The 16,343-nt window shown below is 43.3% G+C and overlaps 2 protein-coding genes and 1 pseudogene across 5 annotated transcripts; all 3 read right to left on the bottom strand.

Moving 5' to 3' along the window:
* Positions 1-923: 923 nt before the first annotated feature.
* LOC136476576 (protein CHROMATIN REMODELING 35-like) lies at positions 924-6,128 on the bottom strand (annotated as a pseudogene).
* LOC136476577 (pentatricopeptide repeat-containing protein At2g33760-like) lies at positions 5,987-8,631 on the bottom strand. Of its 3 annotated transcripts, none has more exons than XM_066474457.1 (3): positions 6,803-8,631; positions 6,154-6,256; positions 5,987-6,021 (listed from the first exon to the last, which is right to left on the bottom strand). In XM_066474457.1, exon 1 carries the CDS (start codon positions 8,607-8,609, stop codon positions 6,819-6,821), a length of 1,791 nt encoding a protein of 596 aa, XP_066330554.1. In that variant the 5' UTR covers positions 8,610-8,631; the 3' UTR covers positions 5,987-6,021; positions 6,154-6,256; positions 6,803-6,818. The 3 variants fall into 3 exon arrangements, with proteins under 3 accessions (XP_066330554.1, XP_066330555.1, XP_066330553.1); XM_066474458.1 differs by having other exon boundaries at positions 6,786-8,631; XM_066474456.1 differs by having other exon boundaries at positions 6,701-8,631.
* Positions 8,632-9,450: 819 nt separating this feature from the next.
* LOC136476578 (uncharacterized) lies at positions 9,451-16,343 on the bottom strand. 2 transcript variants are annotated; one of them, XM_066474460.1, is made up of 5 exons: positions 15,841-16,343; positions 15,541-15,741; positions 10,929-11,096; positions 9,899-10,344; positions 9,451-9,817 (listed from the first exon to the last, which is right to left on the bottom strand). In XM_066474460.1, exons 1-4 carry the CDS (start codon positions 16,102-16,104, stop codon positions 9,910-9,912), a joined length of 1,068 nt encoding a protein of 355 aa, XP_066330557.1. In that variant the 5' UTR covers positions 16,105-16,343; the 3' UTR covers positions 9,451-9,817; positions 9,899-9,909. The 2 variants fall into 2 exon arrangements, with proteins under 2 accessions (XP_066330557.1, XP_066330556.1); XM_066474459.1 differs by having other exon boundaries at positions 9,906-10,344; positions 15,841-16,340.

A 16,343-nucleotide genomic window follows, 5' to 3' on the forward strand; every position in this document is an offset into this window, starting at 1 on the left:
TCCTATAGTTGGGACTGTTGTCTGGATAGTTGGCAAAAGTTTATTATTTTGAAGATAAAGAGCAGTATAAGTATAACTATCAGTTCCATTATATCATAAATATTAAAATCAGGTTTCGCAAAATAAATAAATCAGAATGCAGCGGATGGGTCAAAGCCATTCTGATGATTACAAAAAATGTGGGGTCTTAGTAAGGACCAGTAATACAGTCTAACAGAAAAAAAAAAAAGCAAATGACCTACAATGATTACAGCAGTATATAGTTCAGCCTTGGTGAAATTGTAACAGCGAATTAGAATAGCATCACAAAGTTTTCTCAAGTGCATGGGAGAACTGCATATCGTTGCATTAAGAACAAAGATCCAGGTAAAATACCCAATCAAAGCAGTAGAAAGCCAGCCACAAACTGAAAAAAATAAACGACGACTACTTCCAGCACTGAGCACGAACTCAACCCAATGCAAGCTGTGTCAAACCTTTGGCCTCAGACATAATAGAGAGTTTAGACTTATAAGATCACAAAGCTCGTAAGGTTTGGACCTTAATACCTAGAAACAGAAATGAAATGTTGCGAGCACAAAGTATTCATAGCTGATACCACGTCAAAAACAGCAGTCAGAGCATATAGGTACAGGCCTTGTTTAGTTGGCGAAATTTTTTTAGAAAATGGTACTGTAGCACTTTCGTTGTTATTTGACAATTGGTGTCCAATCATAGTCTAATTAGGCTTAAAAGATTCGTCTCGTGAATTTCGTCTAAACTATGTAATTAGTTTTATTTTTTATTTATATTTAATGCTTCATGCATGCGTCCAAAGATTCGATATGACGGGGAATCTTGAAAAATTTTGCAAAATTTTGGGAACTAAACAGGCACATAGAATATGTACAACTGTGTAATATAGGATAATAAAGTCATAAAATAATAACATAAAAACAGAGAAGATACTGCAAATTGACTACAAGAATTAATCCAACTCTGATCAAGACCAGAGCACAAAGACAAGTAGACAACCATTAGGTTTACTGGGTGGTTGTTATTATTGCGAACGGAATATTTACTTAAGGCTAAACACCATAGAAGTTAATCCTCAGAAACTTGGCCTAAGAGTCCAGAAATGAGTCGAGGATCAGCTGACTGCTGACCTAAGTTGTCACATACTACAAAGAAAAGAAGCCATTCCACAGATATAGCTTGAAATGACAGTAACGGAAAGTCCTAGTTTAGAGCAAACTCAGATATGTCACCGCGCAATGTAGCCACTGCAACACCCTGCAGAGAGAACAGTATCTGTTAAAGAAGACACTTGTATCGTAAAATGAAACGGAACGGGGAGCATTGTCTTCATGATGTAATTTGAAGCACGATTGTACAGGAAAAACCCTCTTACTTCAGGTCAAGGATCAGCTCAACGATCAGCACTGCAATATTTACATGGTGTCCAGTGGCCACAAAGCTTGTTACCTACCTACAAAGACACTAGATGAGGCTACTAGCATGCAAAACAATATTGTAATTGAGAAAGGGAAGGGGGGTTAAAGTTAAGGGGTATGTGGGTGGTGTGCGTGTTGTATTTTACAACTCTTCTTAATGCAATGATACGCAGTTCTCCTGTGTATTTGAGGGAAAAAAAAGGGAGGGGGTTCACCTTCTATACAGCGCTTTGATATCCTGGCGGATTGCTTTAGTATCCAATAGTTCGTCCCCAGACTCATCAATATCAACTTGACCAAGCTTGAAGTCTTCCGTAGTACAGTGATCACTCCATTCAAACCACAACTTCGGTATGACTTCTTTCTTGAATGCTGTCTCATGGACCTTTTCCTCATCAGAATCGGCAGCTACAAGCCTGTATACAAACACCTTCTTCCGCTGTCCAGGCCTGAATGCACACCCAATAGCTTGACCGGTGACAGATGGGTTCAGGTGTACATCTAGAATGACAACTCTCGATGCACCGACGAGGGAGATGCCCTCTCCACATGCCTTGATAGAACCAAACAGAACTTTTGCATCAGCAGAGTTGTTAAAATGGTCCACTGCCACTTCTCTGTCTTCTTGACTAGTATCACCAGAGATCATAAAAATCTCTTTCCCCACATGCCAGCCCTTCATCTTAACCAGTAGCCTTTCAAAAAAATCTCATTGACTGAAAGCAAGTACTTTCTCTCCTGCAGAATTAGCAAGTGACCGGATATTCATGAAAAAATTGGCCTTCACACCATCTTTCACATTGATAGAATCCAGCAGATTATCAACAAAATCATCTCTCAAGGTGTTAGCCCTGTTCTCAGCATTAACCTCTGAAAGTTGTGAAAGACAAGGATGAATGTACAGTGCACTCCCTACTGCACTTCTTTTGAATCTATCATGAGTTTCCAACTTGTTGCAAATAATGTCTTTCTGCTTGGGTGTGAGCTTCAAAAACACGCTGAAATCTACTAAGCCAGGCAGTTCATCTAAGATATCACCCTTATAATAGTGAAGCACATCCTTTGTTAGTTCTCTAAGACCTCTAATAACATGTGCTTTTCTCTTGAAGTTTTCATCATTCAACAAGGTTCCTTCAACTGCCTCAGTGAATGCCATCAGCAAACCCTTTTGAACCTCTACCAGATATCTCAACTTGACTCATTATAAGTCTGGCAATAGGACAGGATGATTCCATCCTGAGAAACTTTGGGCGAACAAGATTCAAGATATTAAATACTTCCTCAACGTGATTCTGGAAAAGTGTACCTGAAAGAACCACTTTGTGTGGTGTTTCCACTCCATTTAGCGATTCTAGTACATCAGTCTCCCGATTTCTATGTGTATGACCCTCGTCAAGTATCAGAAGGTTGGGAACCTTAAGCAGCCTGTCCCGACATGCAGCAATGTCGTTGCTGCCCCCATCATCAGTGACAATTGTGGAGAACTGCTTGTATCCAAGAAACAGTATACTCATCTTGTCTTCCCAAGATTTGAGGATTTGCAGCTGTTCTACTCTTTTGTCAGCCTTAACAGAGTAGAAATCATACAATGGTATATCCTGCACTTGCCATCTTTGAATTTCTTTCTTGGGCAGCACAACAAGGGGCCTTGCAGATGGATACCTTGCCATGAAGCTCTGAATGAAGCTTATAAGCATAATTGTTTTCCCTGAACCTGGGGCATGAGCAAGAATGCAACCTCCAGGCTTGTCTCCAAACAAATTCTTAACCAAAAAGTTGAAACCTTCCAACTGATGCAGTTTCATTGTCTGAGCATGTCTAGGATGAATAGCAACATCTGCAATTATGAAATCTTCAGACAGTTTAACAGTACCACAGTCTATCTCATCAGCATCCTTTGAATGTCCTCCATAGCAATTTGTTTTTCTCCTTGAAGGCTGAAAAAAAAAGTAGTCATGATAATCACTCGCTTTCTCCAATTCTATTCAGACTTTACATGCATGAAGTTTGAACTTCATGATTATAATATAAAACTGAAGTTACTTTATGAAGTTGCCAAACAGTTGCTCCTGAGCCAATACTAGCATGTTGTATATTATGTCATAACTCATGTACATCTCGACAGTAAAGCCATAACATCGACGAAAGGACAGCCACTATATCATACACAGTAACAACCATTACCCAAACAAGAGACAAAGGGTAAAATATCCCCGATTGCTAAATAGTAAACAGTAATAACCAGACCAAAGAGATAATAGCAACCCCCCCCCCCCCCCCCCCCCCTAAGTTAGCAAGTTATTCAGGGGAGAAAAATAAAAAACACAGGCCCTCCTGTAGTCTCAGGCTTCCAGCAAAATGCCCTAATGTCAAGGTTAATCTGCAAGCAAACATTTATTTAAAAAACTATGAAAAAAATACAGATTTTTTATTTTTTAGAGTTAAATCCCAATAGTTTTCTATTGTTTGATATTAGTTGGTATTGTCGACGGTAATGGTTTTGATATTCTCGATAGTTTATATTCACAACCTTTCCATGTGCATACAAGGTGAGGATAACCAAATTATCAAGGCAGACTACAGAACTTGTGCATATCTAGTAGAATAGGAAGATAAGCTAACAAAGTGTTCAAAATTTAAAACTGTAAAGAGTATTGGAAGGACTAATGTGAACGAGTATGGAACTAGTGCATATCACATGAAATGAGCAGATAGCAGCTCTCCTGAGTTTTCGATAAAAGAAATGAGCAGACAGGCTAACAGCACAGGAGTTCAAAACTTGAAACTATAAGGTGCATGAAGTAGAACTAAAGAATTAAAATTAACTACCAGACATTTTGCCAAAAAAAAAAAGAACACCCCAATTCGGTGACTGTGCTTAGAATTTTCACATGGCCAAAACTACATGCATGTATAAAAAAAATCCTCATATATCTTAAACAAATTACAAACCTTTTTCCACTGATAATCAATTATTGAATCAGCTCTTCTCACAATCATACCACACACACGGCACACATGGCCCAAATCTTCATGAATCCGAATGTCATGATTGCAGTCGATGTCCTCCATCTTTCCATAACCTTCCTTTTCATTTGCCGCCTCATCGACTTCGTCAAGCTGGACCAATAAATATAACCAAACCACAAACAGTACAAACTGGTGACCAACAATTGAACTGAACAGTACTGAACAGTAAGGAATGCATTTTTTAACACTATAGCTAATGAATCTCAATGGGCGTACCCAGTGCAGAGAGCTCCCGCTCTGTGCGGGGTCTGGGGAAGGGTGTCAGTGGCAAGCCTTACCCTCGCCTGTGCAATGCGAGGAGACCGCGACTCGAACCCGGGACCTTCCGGTCACAGGCGGTAAGACTCTACCGCTTGCACCAGGCCCGCCCTTCAGCTAATGAATCTCAGTGCATTATTTAAACACTTAGCTCTTGTATAATGAGATACCCCCTTTTCTTGGGAATTATCATTTCACAATACAAGTCACAATTGTAATCAAGGTGTAGTCGTGCACAAAAATTAATTACCACAATACCAACAGCCACAAAGTTCTTGGGATCTTTTGTTTACTTGCATTTACACATGGTTGACTTGACCTTACATTGAAAATCGAGTGTATTTCTTGCCAGCAAGCAGGCAAAATATGATGTATTAGCAAGAAAATGCTCCATAGAGATCAGTGTTCAGTCTTCAAAAAAAGATGATACAACATGTACTCACAAGCAGAACTAGCAGTCAACTGGGGAAAAAGTTGAAGATTTTCATGTGGTGCTGCAAAATAAATCAAATTCTGTGGTTCACACTCATACCTTTGTGCTTTCAACAGCCAATGCAAAATCTTTCCAATAATCCTCAAGACCATCAGTTTCATTTTTATGTTTCTCTTCTTCCTCTATAGCCATGTCAGGTTCTGGTGATGTAGCAGTTTGTTGTAAATCCAATGACAAATCAGCTGCTGCTAGACCTGTGTCACCTTTTCTTCTTTGTTTAGGGACAAATGAGTCGAGCATCAGCAAACTGAGGTCTGATCTCCTTCGCTTTTTCTCCGTAGGAAGTGAAAGGAACATTTGTGTTCCTGCTCTCTTCTCCGTTATGCTAGCAGCCTAGAATGAGAAACACGAGTTAAGAGTTGGAATGCAAAGTCTTTCATCATGGTACACATATAGTAGAATAAGCACAACAACAAAGATTTATAGAAGTTAATATTAGTTTTTTTTTCTCGAACACGTAGGAGAGCTGCACATCATTATATTAAGAAAATAAGAAGTAAAAAAAGATAATATTAGTTTAACAAACTGGAATTGGAAGGTCATACCACAAGATCTTGCATTCGCTGCTCCTCAGGCCTTTTCTGCAACACAACTCTCTCAAACTGAATAGATGGTTGCCAACTGGTTTGCAAAGGAAACTGATTCACTAAAGCAGAACCTTGACCATATGGAACAATCTGCGTGTTCTTGGCTCCATAAGCATGCATGGTTTCAAATGCTTGGCTCCCATTAGACGCCATCCTTTCTGTGACATTACTAGCCAATACACATGTTCTGACTTTCTAGCAGTAGCCACTGGCGATGGATCTTTAATAAGGCCGCAGAAAATAATCAATTTTTGCATCAGCATTTGTCAGCATAAAGTCACTATGCAGCCCATCACTTTTGAGGATAACTGTAAAGAATATTTTCCTGTAAAAGGACAAAGTATAGTCTTACCAGCATTTCAGCAAGTTCGACACTAGCAGAAATAAGAAATGGAACTCCATCAGTAGAAACTTTTATCAGCCTGCATATTGGTAATCACTTTGACCACTGCAGACTGCAAAACAACCAAGAAACTTTTATCAGCCTGCATATTGGTAATCACTTAGACTGCAAAACAACCAAGAACTTCACTTCATCTGCAAAACAATACGCTAAGACTGAATACAAAGATCGGTCGGTTCAGGGTTACAAGGGGAGGGAGGGGAGGAGAGGGGACTTCATAAAAATGGAAACGCTGTAGAACATATGTAGCCAGAGATTAGCACTGTAATTTAACTTTACTACTGCTAGAAACAACAAAATGACAAGTTATTATGGGGAAAACCGGAAAAGGTTAAGCTGAAGCATTACAAGTCATCAGCATCCTCCGCATATAAAGTATTACCACCAACATGACTACTACCAAGGTTTATTATCGATATATGTATTACTGTAGGCCATACCCTGTGGGAAAAAAATGACTAACTAAAAACTTTCAAAAACTTTGAAAACCACATGCCTTATATAGCTTATAAAGATTCTTGATAATTGTCGGCTGTAACGCATCATCCATATACATCGAAACTCAATACTGTAATCATAACTGCAAATTTTAGCTTACGACGGAGGAGGGCTCGTCACCAATATTCCTGACAGGAACACTTTCCAGCTTTGAAATGGTGAAACCGGTGCATATCTCTGACAATTATCTCTCGATTCTCCACGGCTGACATATATTTGATAGCTAGATGACAATCCCCACATATACGCAGGTTTTTTATTATCCTGATTGGAGCGGTGCACCCAGAGGTCATCATGAGTCCAAAGGCTACGGCCAGTTTTTCACCATGGTATCTTAATGCAAACTCCCTTTCCTCTTCTTCCAACTCATGCAGCACTGAGTCAGTTTCAGGCGCATAACCAGCATCAGTAATCCTATGGATCAGTTTCTCCAGATATTGATAAATCTCTGGAGTTTTGGGGTGAGACTTCTCACCCATGCGAAACAAATGAGCAACACCAGCAATCTCAATCAAGCTATATCCTATTGGCTTCTTCAATCTTCTCTTGATCATTGTATTCCTCACCTTCTCGACATGGTTCATTTTACCAGATAGAGCGTATATATTAGAAAGCAGCACATGGTGGGATGGATTCTCAGGCTCGATGGCAATCAGTCGCTGAGCAACCTCCACTCCAAGACTGAAATTCTTGTGCATCTTGCATGCACCAAGCATAGCTGTCCAAACTTCAGGCCCAGGCTCTCCGGGTATAGAGTGGTGTATAAACTGCATCGCGTCGTCAAGAAGTCCCGCCCTTCCATACATATCAACCATAGAGCAATAGTGTTCAGCACGAGGGACCAATCCGTAGACACTCTTCATAGAAGCAAAAGCATCTCGACCTTCACTGACCAATCCAGCATGCGCGCACGCAGATAGGACTGCAACAAAAGTGACATCATTGGGTAGTGGCCCTTGCTGTCTCATCAAATCGAATAGCTTGACTGCCTCACCGCCATGTCCGTGCATGCCGTATCCTGCGATCATGGAGGTCCACGTAACCACATTGCGTTCCTGGAGCACGTCGAACCACTCACGAGCCTTGTTCACAAGCCCACACCTGGCGTACATGTTCACAAGCGCAGCACCAAGAACCACATTCATCACCATCCTTTCAGAAACAATGAGTCTCTCCACTTCACGCCCCAAGTCCAGAGCGCCAGCCTGCGCACAGGCAGAGAGGGTGGCCACAAACGTCGCGGAATCAGGAGCCTCCCCGGCCACCTGCATCTCCCTATACACCTCAATCGCCCAGCCCGCAAGCCCGTTCTGCTCGTACCCTGAAATCATCGCGTTCCAAGCGACCACGCTCCTGTCACGAATCGCGTCGAACAGCTTGCGCGCAACGTCCAGCTTGCCGCACTTGGAGTAGAGCACGACGAGCGCCGTCTGCACGAACCGGTCGGAGCCGAACCCGAGGAGGACGGCGTGGGCGTGCACGCCCATGCCGGCGCGGAGCGCGGACAGGTCCGCGCAGGCCTTGGCGGCGGCGGTGAAGGCGAAGCTGGAGAAAGGGAGCGCGGCGGCGAGGAGGCAGCGGTAGAAGGCGAGGGCGGCGGCGGGGAGGCCGCGGCGCGCGGCGGCGCGCGTGAGGGAGCAGAAGAGGAAGGAGTCGGGCGCCGGGTGGGAGGCGGCGAGGAGGCCGGCGTAGGAGGCGGCGCCCGCCGCGACCGCCAGCGTGGCTAGCTTGGTGGTGAGCGGCAAGGAGCGGGCGTGGCCGGAGACGACGAGGCGCGCGTGGGCTTGCTTCAGAGGGCCCAGGCGCGGGCCGGCGAGGAGGAGGGAGTTGTATTCCGGCGAGCGGTGGTGGTGGTGGGGATCCATACTGCAAACGGAAGGCTCGAATCCGATGGATAAATTGGCCATTTTCTCTCTAATGAATAATGACGCAGACACTGGCACTGCATTTCTTGGCTCCGATGACGGCCTTCCTCTTGCGTTAGCCTACCAATTGTGTTGTGTCATCACATTAGCACGTGTTCCAACGCCCTACTAATCTCTAATCTGCTCACAAGACTTGCTGTGGTGGTGGTCACTTCGATAATCATGGGATTACTGTAGTCGACAATGAAAAACGTGTCACATGGCACGATCGCCAGGAAAAATCTGCTCACAAGAGGCTTAGTATAACTGTATGAGCGTGAGACTGAGACCAATAAGAAAAAAAAAGACTACATGTGCGTCGAATTTCTATTTTTTTTAATGGGGATGTGTTGCTCTGCCAAATAACTTCTTTTTTCAAATACTCTTTTGATAGAATTTCTCACCTTGTTATTTGCTTATCATTTTTCTAACTTTTAATGCTTTTATTCATGGACATAGTGTGATTTACCGTTATCGTCGTCACTGAATTCATATTGAATTGAATAAAATAAATATATGAATTGAACACTGTGCGTGGCTGCGTTTTTTTTTAAAAAAAAATAGGCAGCCATATTAGGGTGTATGAAACCTTTTTATTTTTCCTTTTTTTTTTGCCAGTACCGAACGCCTTGCATTTAGCTGTGTCACCAGCCAGCTAGAGAACTACAGCACACGTCCAACCAATGTAAATTTCCTTTCGCAATCCCAAACGGCAAACCACCCGACAAGTTTTCTTCCAGGTACAAAAGAGGTACCTAGCCGCCACATGTTAGATTCGCCATCTCAAATGAACTGAACGTGTAGCAACAACAAAAGGTAGGCAACGCTATCACAAGCCAAAACAAACACAAAGGATGCAGATAAGTCGTATTAACTAACTGGATCCATCATAACAAGCAAAGTTTCTAGCCTCATAGGATGTCGTTAAAGAACAACCAACGCCCAACGAGCACCCAGGTGCCACTACCAAGTTCACTCAGCTACTATACAAAGCCATCCAGACAGCCAGGTTGTACTCCCAAGGTTGGTTGCAGTTCAACGATGTGGCTAAACCATCTCATTCTAGCAATTCCTTGCATCTCACAAAACTAGGTTCACTGCTTCACTATACAGCATCAGAAAACGACCATGTGCCCTCACTCCTCACTTCCTCAGAAACAAAAAACAGACTGGCAACAACTTCATGCCCTGTGCACCCATTGTTAATCATCCTGGATAAGATGGATCATAGGGAAGCATTAGACAGACAGCATTAGTGCCCGAACACAGGATCGCATGTCAGAGGAACTTACAGCTAACCTCATCAGAAATCGTAGTCTTTAAGGTCCTTCTTGGAGTCGGCCAATTCCATCTCCACAATGCACTCCTCTTGGCTGATAGGCGGGAGCCCATTCTTGTGGCGCGTGTAGTTGTGCTTGTGCCACCCACTCTTGCAGTGCTCTCTGTATAGCTTGTCCTCCACGAGCACATCACACTCCTTGCACCTTCTCTGCTGCTTGCCTTGTGCATTGCCCTGGCTTTCAGTAGAAATGCTCTGTTTCTGCATTGTCTCACTTATCTGAGCAACAGCATCAGGTTCCTTCACAGGAGCTGCTTGTGGCACTTCGACACTGTCATGTTGCCCCACAGATGGGCCACTTTCTGCGTGTGCTGAGACAGACAGCACTTCGACCCTCCCTTGCACATCCTTCAACCGCTCCTCACACGAGTGCAAAAGAGATGGCTCGATCTCACATACCTGTAAAACATTATCCACAGTTACATGTACTACAACAACGATAATAAGGTTCAGCCCTGAGAAGAATTTTGGTTTCAGCAAATGATTAAATCAGCACCACCAAAAAATAGAAACACTAAAATAGGCTAAGTAGACTTCAATGCTAAGTTCATCATGCAAGGAACAGTGTATTACGATCAGGCTCCTGCTTCTAATATCCACCTATTCTTTCTACGATCAGGCAGCAGACACCTCCCACACAAACTGGAGCCCATGAAATTTTTTACACACTTGACTAGGCATCATTGACCAAGCCTCTAAGCTATGCGATACAGACCACACATGGTATCAAAAACCTTTTACCCTCTATGACATTGTGTATGCTGAACCCCGCCCCCGCTCACACACACAAAAAAAAGAACCTTTTATCCTCTATGACATTCTGTTCCTATTTTTTTCGAAATTGCTCGAGTGAAAAAGGGAACTCTGAGTACAAATTCCATACCAAATTACCAATTCACAATCATGTGATGTAGGAATAACCACACCAATTCACAATATGTGATGTAGGAATAACCACAGAAAACAAGAACCAGTAGACTTACAATAGAAGGCTGAGTGCTCAATTCATCCTTTGAAATGACGGTAGCATTCCATTCGCCAATCTTCTCCATAAGGCCTGGAAAATTGGGTTTTGGTGCAGTGAATCGCACCCTCAGTGGTGCACGCTTTATGGGGAAGTGCTCTGTGAGCTTCTTGATAACTTTTAGAGCCTACAAGACCAAAGTAGCTTTAACTTACACAGCGTGCCACAAAGTAGATACCCAAAGCAGAGACTTAAGTCAATCCACAGTCAGTGTGCCACATCAGCGTACAGAGCGAATTAGGACTACAATCGAACTAAGGCGAAAGTAGTCATTTGACCACAACAAAAGGCCAAAAGGAGGCTTCCAAGTTGTACTACTTCAAAGCTGAGTCAAAGAAAATCAGTGAGAAAAAAATAACTCGGTTGCTATCAAATGACTACTTCCGCCTTAGTTTGATTGCATATTCAACCAACATAGTAATGTCGACACATGATCTATCCGTTCCTAATCTTCGGGACAATACTAGTCTGATAAACGCATTTGATTTGAGAAAAATAACTAAGGTTCACCAGATTTGAGAAGACGTTTACAATCCGTAGAACAGCTTTTGTAAAGCATGGCATAGGTGAAAGGTTCATTGTATAACTCACTGATTGTTGTCAAGCCAGATCTTGACCAAAAATAAATAGTCATGGCCTTTTGGATCGACCAATGACATCTTTTCAGAATATTCAACATATTGAGGGCTTGCCTGCTACGTTTTTTCGATGGTGTTGTAGCAGGCCAGCCCTAAACATGTCCAAAAGGCCATGGCTATTTATTTCTGGTTCAAGATCCGGCTTGGTAATAATCAGTGAGTTATATAATGATGAACCTTTCGCCCATGCCATGCTTTCCAAAAGCTATTCTACGGATTGTAAGTGCCCTTTCAAATCTAGTGAGTGGGTGGGTCCGTTCAAGTGTCAGAAACACCTTAGTTATTTTGTCCAAATCAAATGTGGTTATTAGACCAGTATTGTGCAAAAGTTTAGGAACCAGCATCACACTGGATAGATCACATGCCACCATTACTAGGTCGGCTGAACATGCAATCAAACTTATGTGAAAGCAGTCATTTGACAACAACCGAGTTATTTTTTCTCATTGATTTTATTTGACTCAGCTTTGCAATGGCCTCTAGTTGTTTGTAGTACAACTTGGAAGCCTCCTTTTTTTGCTTTTTGTTGCCTGGCGTCACCGTGCCCGAAACAAAAAATTGCATTGACAACTCGGCTGGTCCTTTGTGTGACATCATGATGTCAGGAACTACCAAAGGTAAGGCAACGGCTCCTCTGGCAGTGACTCTATGTGGCAAAGCCATGTAGCTATCATCATGCCAGATGCTTTGGCCGCAGGTGACAGGCAACATTGTGTCTGAGTTTGTGGAAGATTCCACTGCTAATGTTTTAAAGGCACACTGCATAAGAAGAAAAGGAACCGATCGATTGATATATAGAGTGCAAGCAATCTAATTAATCTGCAAAATAAAATAAAAGCAATTCAACCTAGTATTACTGAAATGATTATGTATTGTACATACGAACCATGCCTTCAGAACCAAGAGAGAGAGAGAGACCGGTAATCAGTAACTAAAGTGACTAAGGCAGTACCAACTTGACAACCACAGCGAATTTCATCACCATCTCGCTATCCTAATTATATTAAACAGCAGCAGTGCCGCTGCCACCTTTTGTCAACAAGGGACACGCGATTGCACTACCACGGCGGCCGATGGAGATGGATCATTGGATCTTCAGATCCGTATGTGCACAACTATGCAGCACGGATACGGATACGCGTATCGGTATCGGGAGGATACGGTCACGCGGATACGGCAATTTTCTAAAAAATCCGATACGCGGATACGTTTTACTATTTTAAAATTAAAAAGATAATAATGCATATTAAAACTAATAACAATAAAACATTGCAGTCTACTTAACTACTTAAGTTCTATTATTCGTTTTACTATTAATAAATGGTATTCAGGCTCGCATCAACTCCCTATTTCTTCATTTGTTTCACTCTCATCCACATTCCATAACATCAAGCTGCAGAGTAGATCGAGTAGATCGAGAACGGAAAAAGGAGACGCCATCTACTCATATTTGGAGACGCCAGACGCCATCCACTGCATACAAAGAAAATCAACAAGAAATTAAGAAATGCAAAAACAGAGTTGATCAAGAATGGACAGAGGAACAGGAAGTGCGGACCAAAGAAATCAAGCAACAATAAGCCATGAACTGTAGAAATATAGTAGATCGAGAACGGGGAAGGGGATGAACTCACGGGAGGTCGCTGGACGCCTGGATCCATGTCGCGGGGACAGAGACATTGTCGGCGGCTAGCGAGTAGGGGCGGAGGCTCGTCGCCGGCGACCAGGGGTGGAGGCTCGTCACAGGCAGCCGGCGCGCAGGACGAGGCATCACCGCGCGTGTTCGTTGGAGGCGGCGCGAAGTGCGGGAGTGCGGGCGTCGGGGGCTGGCGTTGGGGACGGAGGAAGGGAGTGCGCGAGTGTTTGTTGGGCTGGGCCGTATCGAATGGGCAGATACGTATCGGCCGACGTACTCAATATTCGCGAAATTAATAAAAAATCGGATACTCTTCATATACGTATCCATCACGTATCGGACGCGTGCGGCACCTCCCTGGCGTATCCGTGTTACACAGGTGCACAACACCAATGATAGTACATGCACAGGCACGGCAACCAATGGTAGTTAGCCTAGTGTCGTTGGTAGCAGCACTACACAAACCATCCATGCATCATGCACACAGAACACGCTAACATATACCACACAAAACACAATATATATATATATATATATAGACGTACTGTTATGTAGCTGGCCACAGAATAAGTTATTATGTGGCCACTTTGAGTTACGATAATTACTATACTAATTTACAAGATTATGGTAACTCTCTCATAAGTGATTTACTATAACATTATGGTAAGTATCATCTTGAATTATAGTAACCCATGTACCGTAAATGTGTATTGTCATTATCGTAAATTGGTACAAACATTATCGTAAATCAAGGTGGCTATAGAATAAGTTATTCTGTGGCCAGCTGCAGAATAGCCTTACCGTGTGTGTGTGTGTGTGTGTGTGTGTGTGTGTGTGTATATATATACTTCAACTTGGCAAGAGGTGTCACCTAGGTCCCTCTACTCTCAAATGCTATTTTTGGGTCCATGAACTTGGCTTTGGGTATAATCTAGGTCCAAGCGGGTCCTAACCCACTCTATATGCTAATGTGGCATGCTGATTGTGCATTGACGCAAGTCTCTAACTATCCAAACTCTATATGCTCTTTGAGCTTCTTGACAACTTTTAGAAACAGAAGAAAAATAGAGTAAGATGGTAGATAAAGAAACTTTAACTAGCCAAAGTAGCTTTACAACAATCATCACGTTCTATATGCAGGTAATGTTGAGAAGTTTTTAACTACTATGCTATAAAACATGCAGCCAATAATCATTCATTGAAATATACAAATTCAAAATCAAGATGTATTAGCTTGTTAGGTACAAAATTAATGACCATGTAAACCATAGCTATGCTATCCTTTATGCTGTGTATGATGATGAATTCAGTGTTGTAAACCTAAAACAAAAACTCAATCGGCCGCCCATCCTATTAGCAATATTGCAGCATTCCAAATTCCATAAAAAAATTGCATCCGGCCAATTGTTAGACCTAAACACTGAAGAGAAATTTCTGTACAGAATTGTGCTACACAAACTGCTACTACTAAAAGGCAGTATCACCAGAAAACATTACCACCAGAAATCAGGAGTTCAGGACATATATCAAGGCTAAAGGTTATAAGTTGCAACTCCACTGAGAAAAATGTGAAACAAATTCACAGCATCATTTCCTTGTTTTAATCTTAGTAAGTTAGTATAAAAAAACAGAAAAATGGCTAGTTAGTGAAAAAATAGATAAGAGTAACAGCCTACAGTACGTATGTATGATGATGAATTCAGTGTTCTATAGAACTAAACACCCAAACTCAATCAGTAGCTCAACGTAGCCTGACCTATTAGCAATATCGCAGTGTTACCAATTCTATAATAAAAAAAAAGGAAGGCACCTACCTTTTTAGGTCCTGCCAATTGTCAGGCCTAAACACGAAACAAGAAATTTTCTACAGAATTGTGCAGTGCTACACAAACCGCTACTAAATATAATCAGTAGCCCGACCGATTAGCAATATCGCAGCATTACCAATTCTATAGAAAATAGGAAGTCACCTATCTTTTTTACATCCAGCCAATTGTCAGGCCTGAACACTAAACACGAAAATTTCTATAGAGTGATGATGGATTCCAATTGTAGTCTAGAGATGATTGGTGACGTGCAAGGGGTTCTGAAGGTGATTGCACATGAATCAGGAGGCCATGCCAGCAATTATATAGGCTAATAACTTATCCAACGAATATGCTACACCCCACAGATGATGGATACAGATTCTAGCACAAAGGAGAATAACAAAACAGCCACCAGAAATCCAGAATGTTCTACTCCAGTAGTGGTCATTATCTCTCAACAAGGCATCAGATGTCCTCTTAGGTACGTACCTGTTCCTTGGAGGTGAGGTTTGGGTCGACGGCGAAGTGTATCTCGTGCATGAGGCGCTCGATCATGGTGATGGTGTAGGGGCGGCGGGTCTCCGGGTTGATGGTCTTCTCCATGACGATGGTGGCGATGTCGCGGAACTGGCTGGAGAGCTGCGCTTCCCTCTCCTTGCCGGAGACCTGGAGCTCCCCTTTCTCCAGAATCTGAAGAAGCAGAAGCAACAACGAGGAGCGCGTCTAGCACGGAGGATTGCGGGATCTGGATTGAATGGGGGTTGGAAAGGGGATGGACAGCCACCCTACCTCGATGCAGATTTGGGTCTGGTCGTCGGTGCCGAAGGCCTTGGTGAGGTCCTTGGACTTGGCGAGGACGCCCTTGGAGACGTTGGAGTAGACGGTGTGGGACTGGAGCACCTCGTCGATGTCCTTCTCGACGTGGGATCGCCAGGAGAGCACCTTGTTGGGGAAGCAGGCGATCTCGAAGCGCTGGCCGTGCTTCCGCAGCCGCACCACCGCCACGTTGGTGAGGCGCTTCTGCCCCACCGGCTGCACCAGCGTCCGCGACATCTCTTCCGGCGGCGGCGATGCCACCTGCCGGACACGAGCGAAGCGAGGGAGGAGCGGAGGGGCGACCCTAACCCTAGACACGCTGCTGGGCTTGGGAGTTGGAAGTTCCTAGCGCGGCGTAGACGGGAGCGTGGAGGAGGAAGAAGAAGCGGGATTGGGGACCCACCCGGCCCCGACGGAATGGGACGGTTTCGATTTGGGGGCTAGGGCCGGCGGCGGAGTGCGCGTGCGGCGGCGGG

This window comes from Miscanthus floridulus, chromosome 8 (genome assembly GCF_019320115.1).
Source record: "Miscanthus floridulus cultivar M001 chromosome 8, ASM1932011v1, whole genome shotgun sequence".
Taxonomy (NCBI): Eukaryota; Viridiplantae; Streptophyta; class Magnoliopsida; order Poales; family Poaceae; genus Miscanthus; species Miscanthus floridulus.

Bases quoted from the DNA above. Each gene is read 5' to 3' on its own strand.
- LOC136476577 (XM_066474457.1), bottom strand. From the start codon at position 8,609: ATGGCCAATTTATCCATCGGATTCGAGCCTTCCGTTTGCAGTATGGAT.
- LOC136476578 (XM_066474460.1), bottom strand. From the start codon at position 16,104: ATGTCGCGGACGCTGGTGCAGCCGGTGGGGCAGAAGCGCCTCACCAAC. The intron at 15,742-15,840 runs GTAGGGTGGCTG...CTGCTTCTTCAG, and splicing joins AGACCCAAATCTGCATCGAG to ATTCTGGAGAAAGGGGAGCT. The intron at 10,345-10,928 runs GTAAGTCTACTG...AATGTTTTACAG, and splicing joins TGAGCACTCAGCCTTCTATT to GTATGTGAGATCGAGCCATC.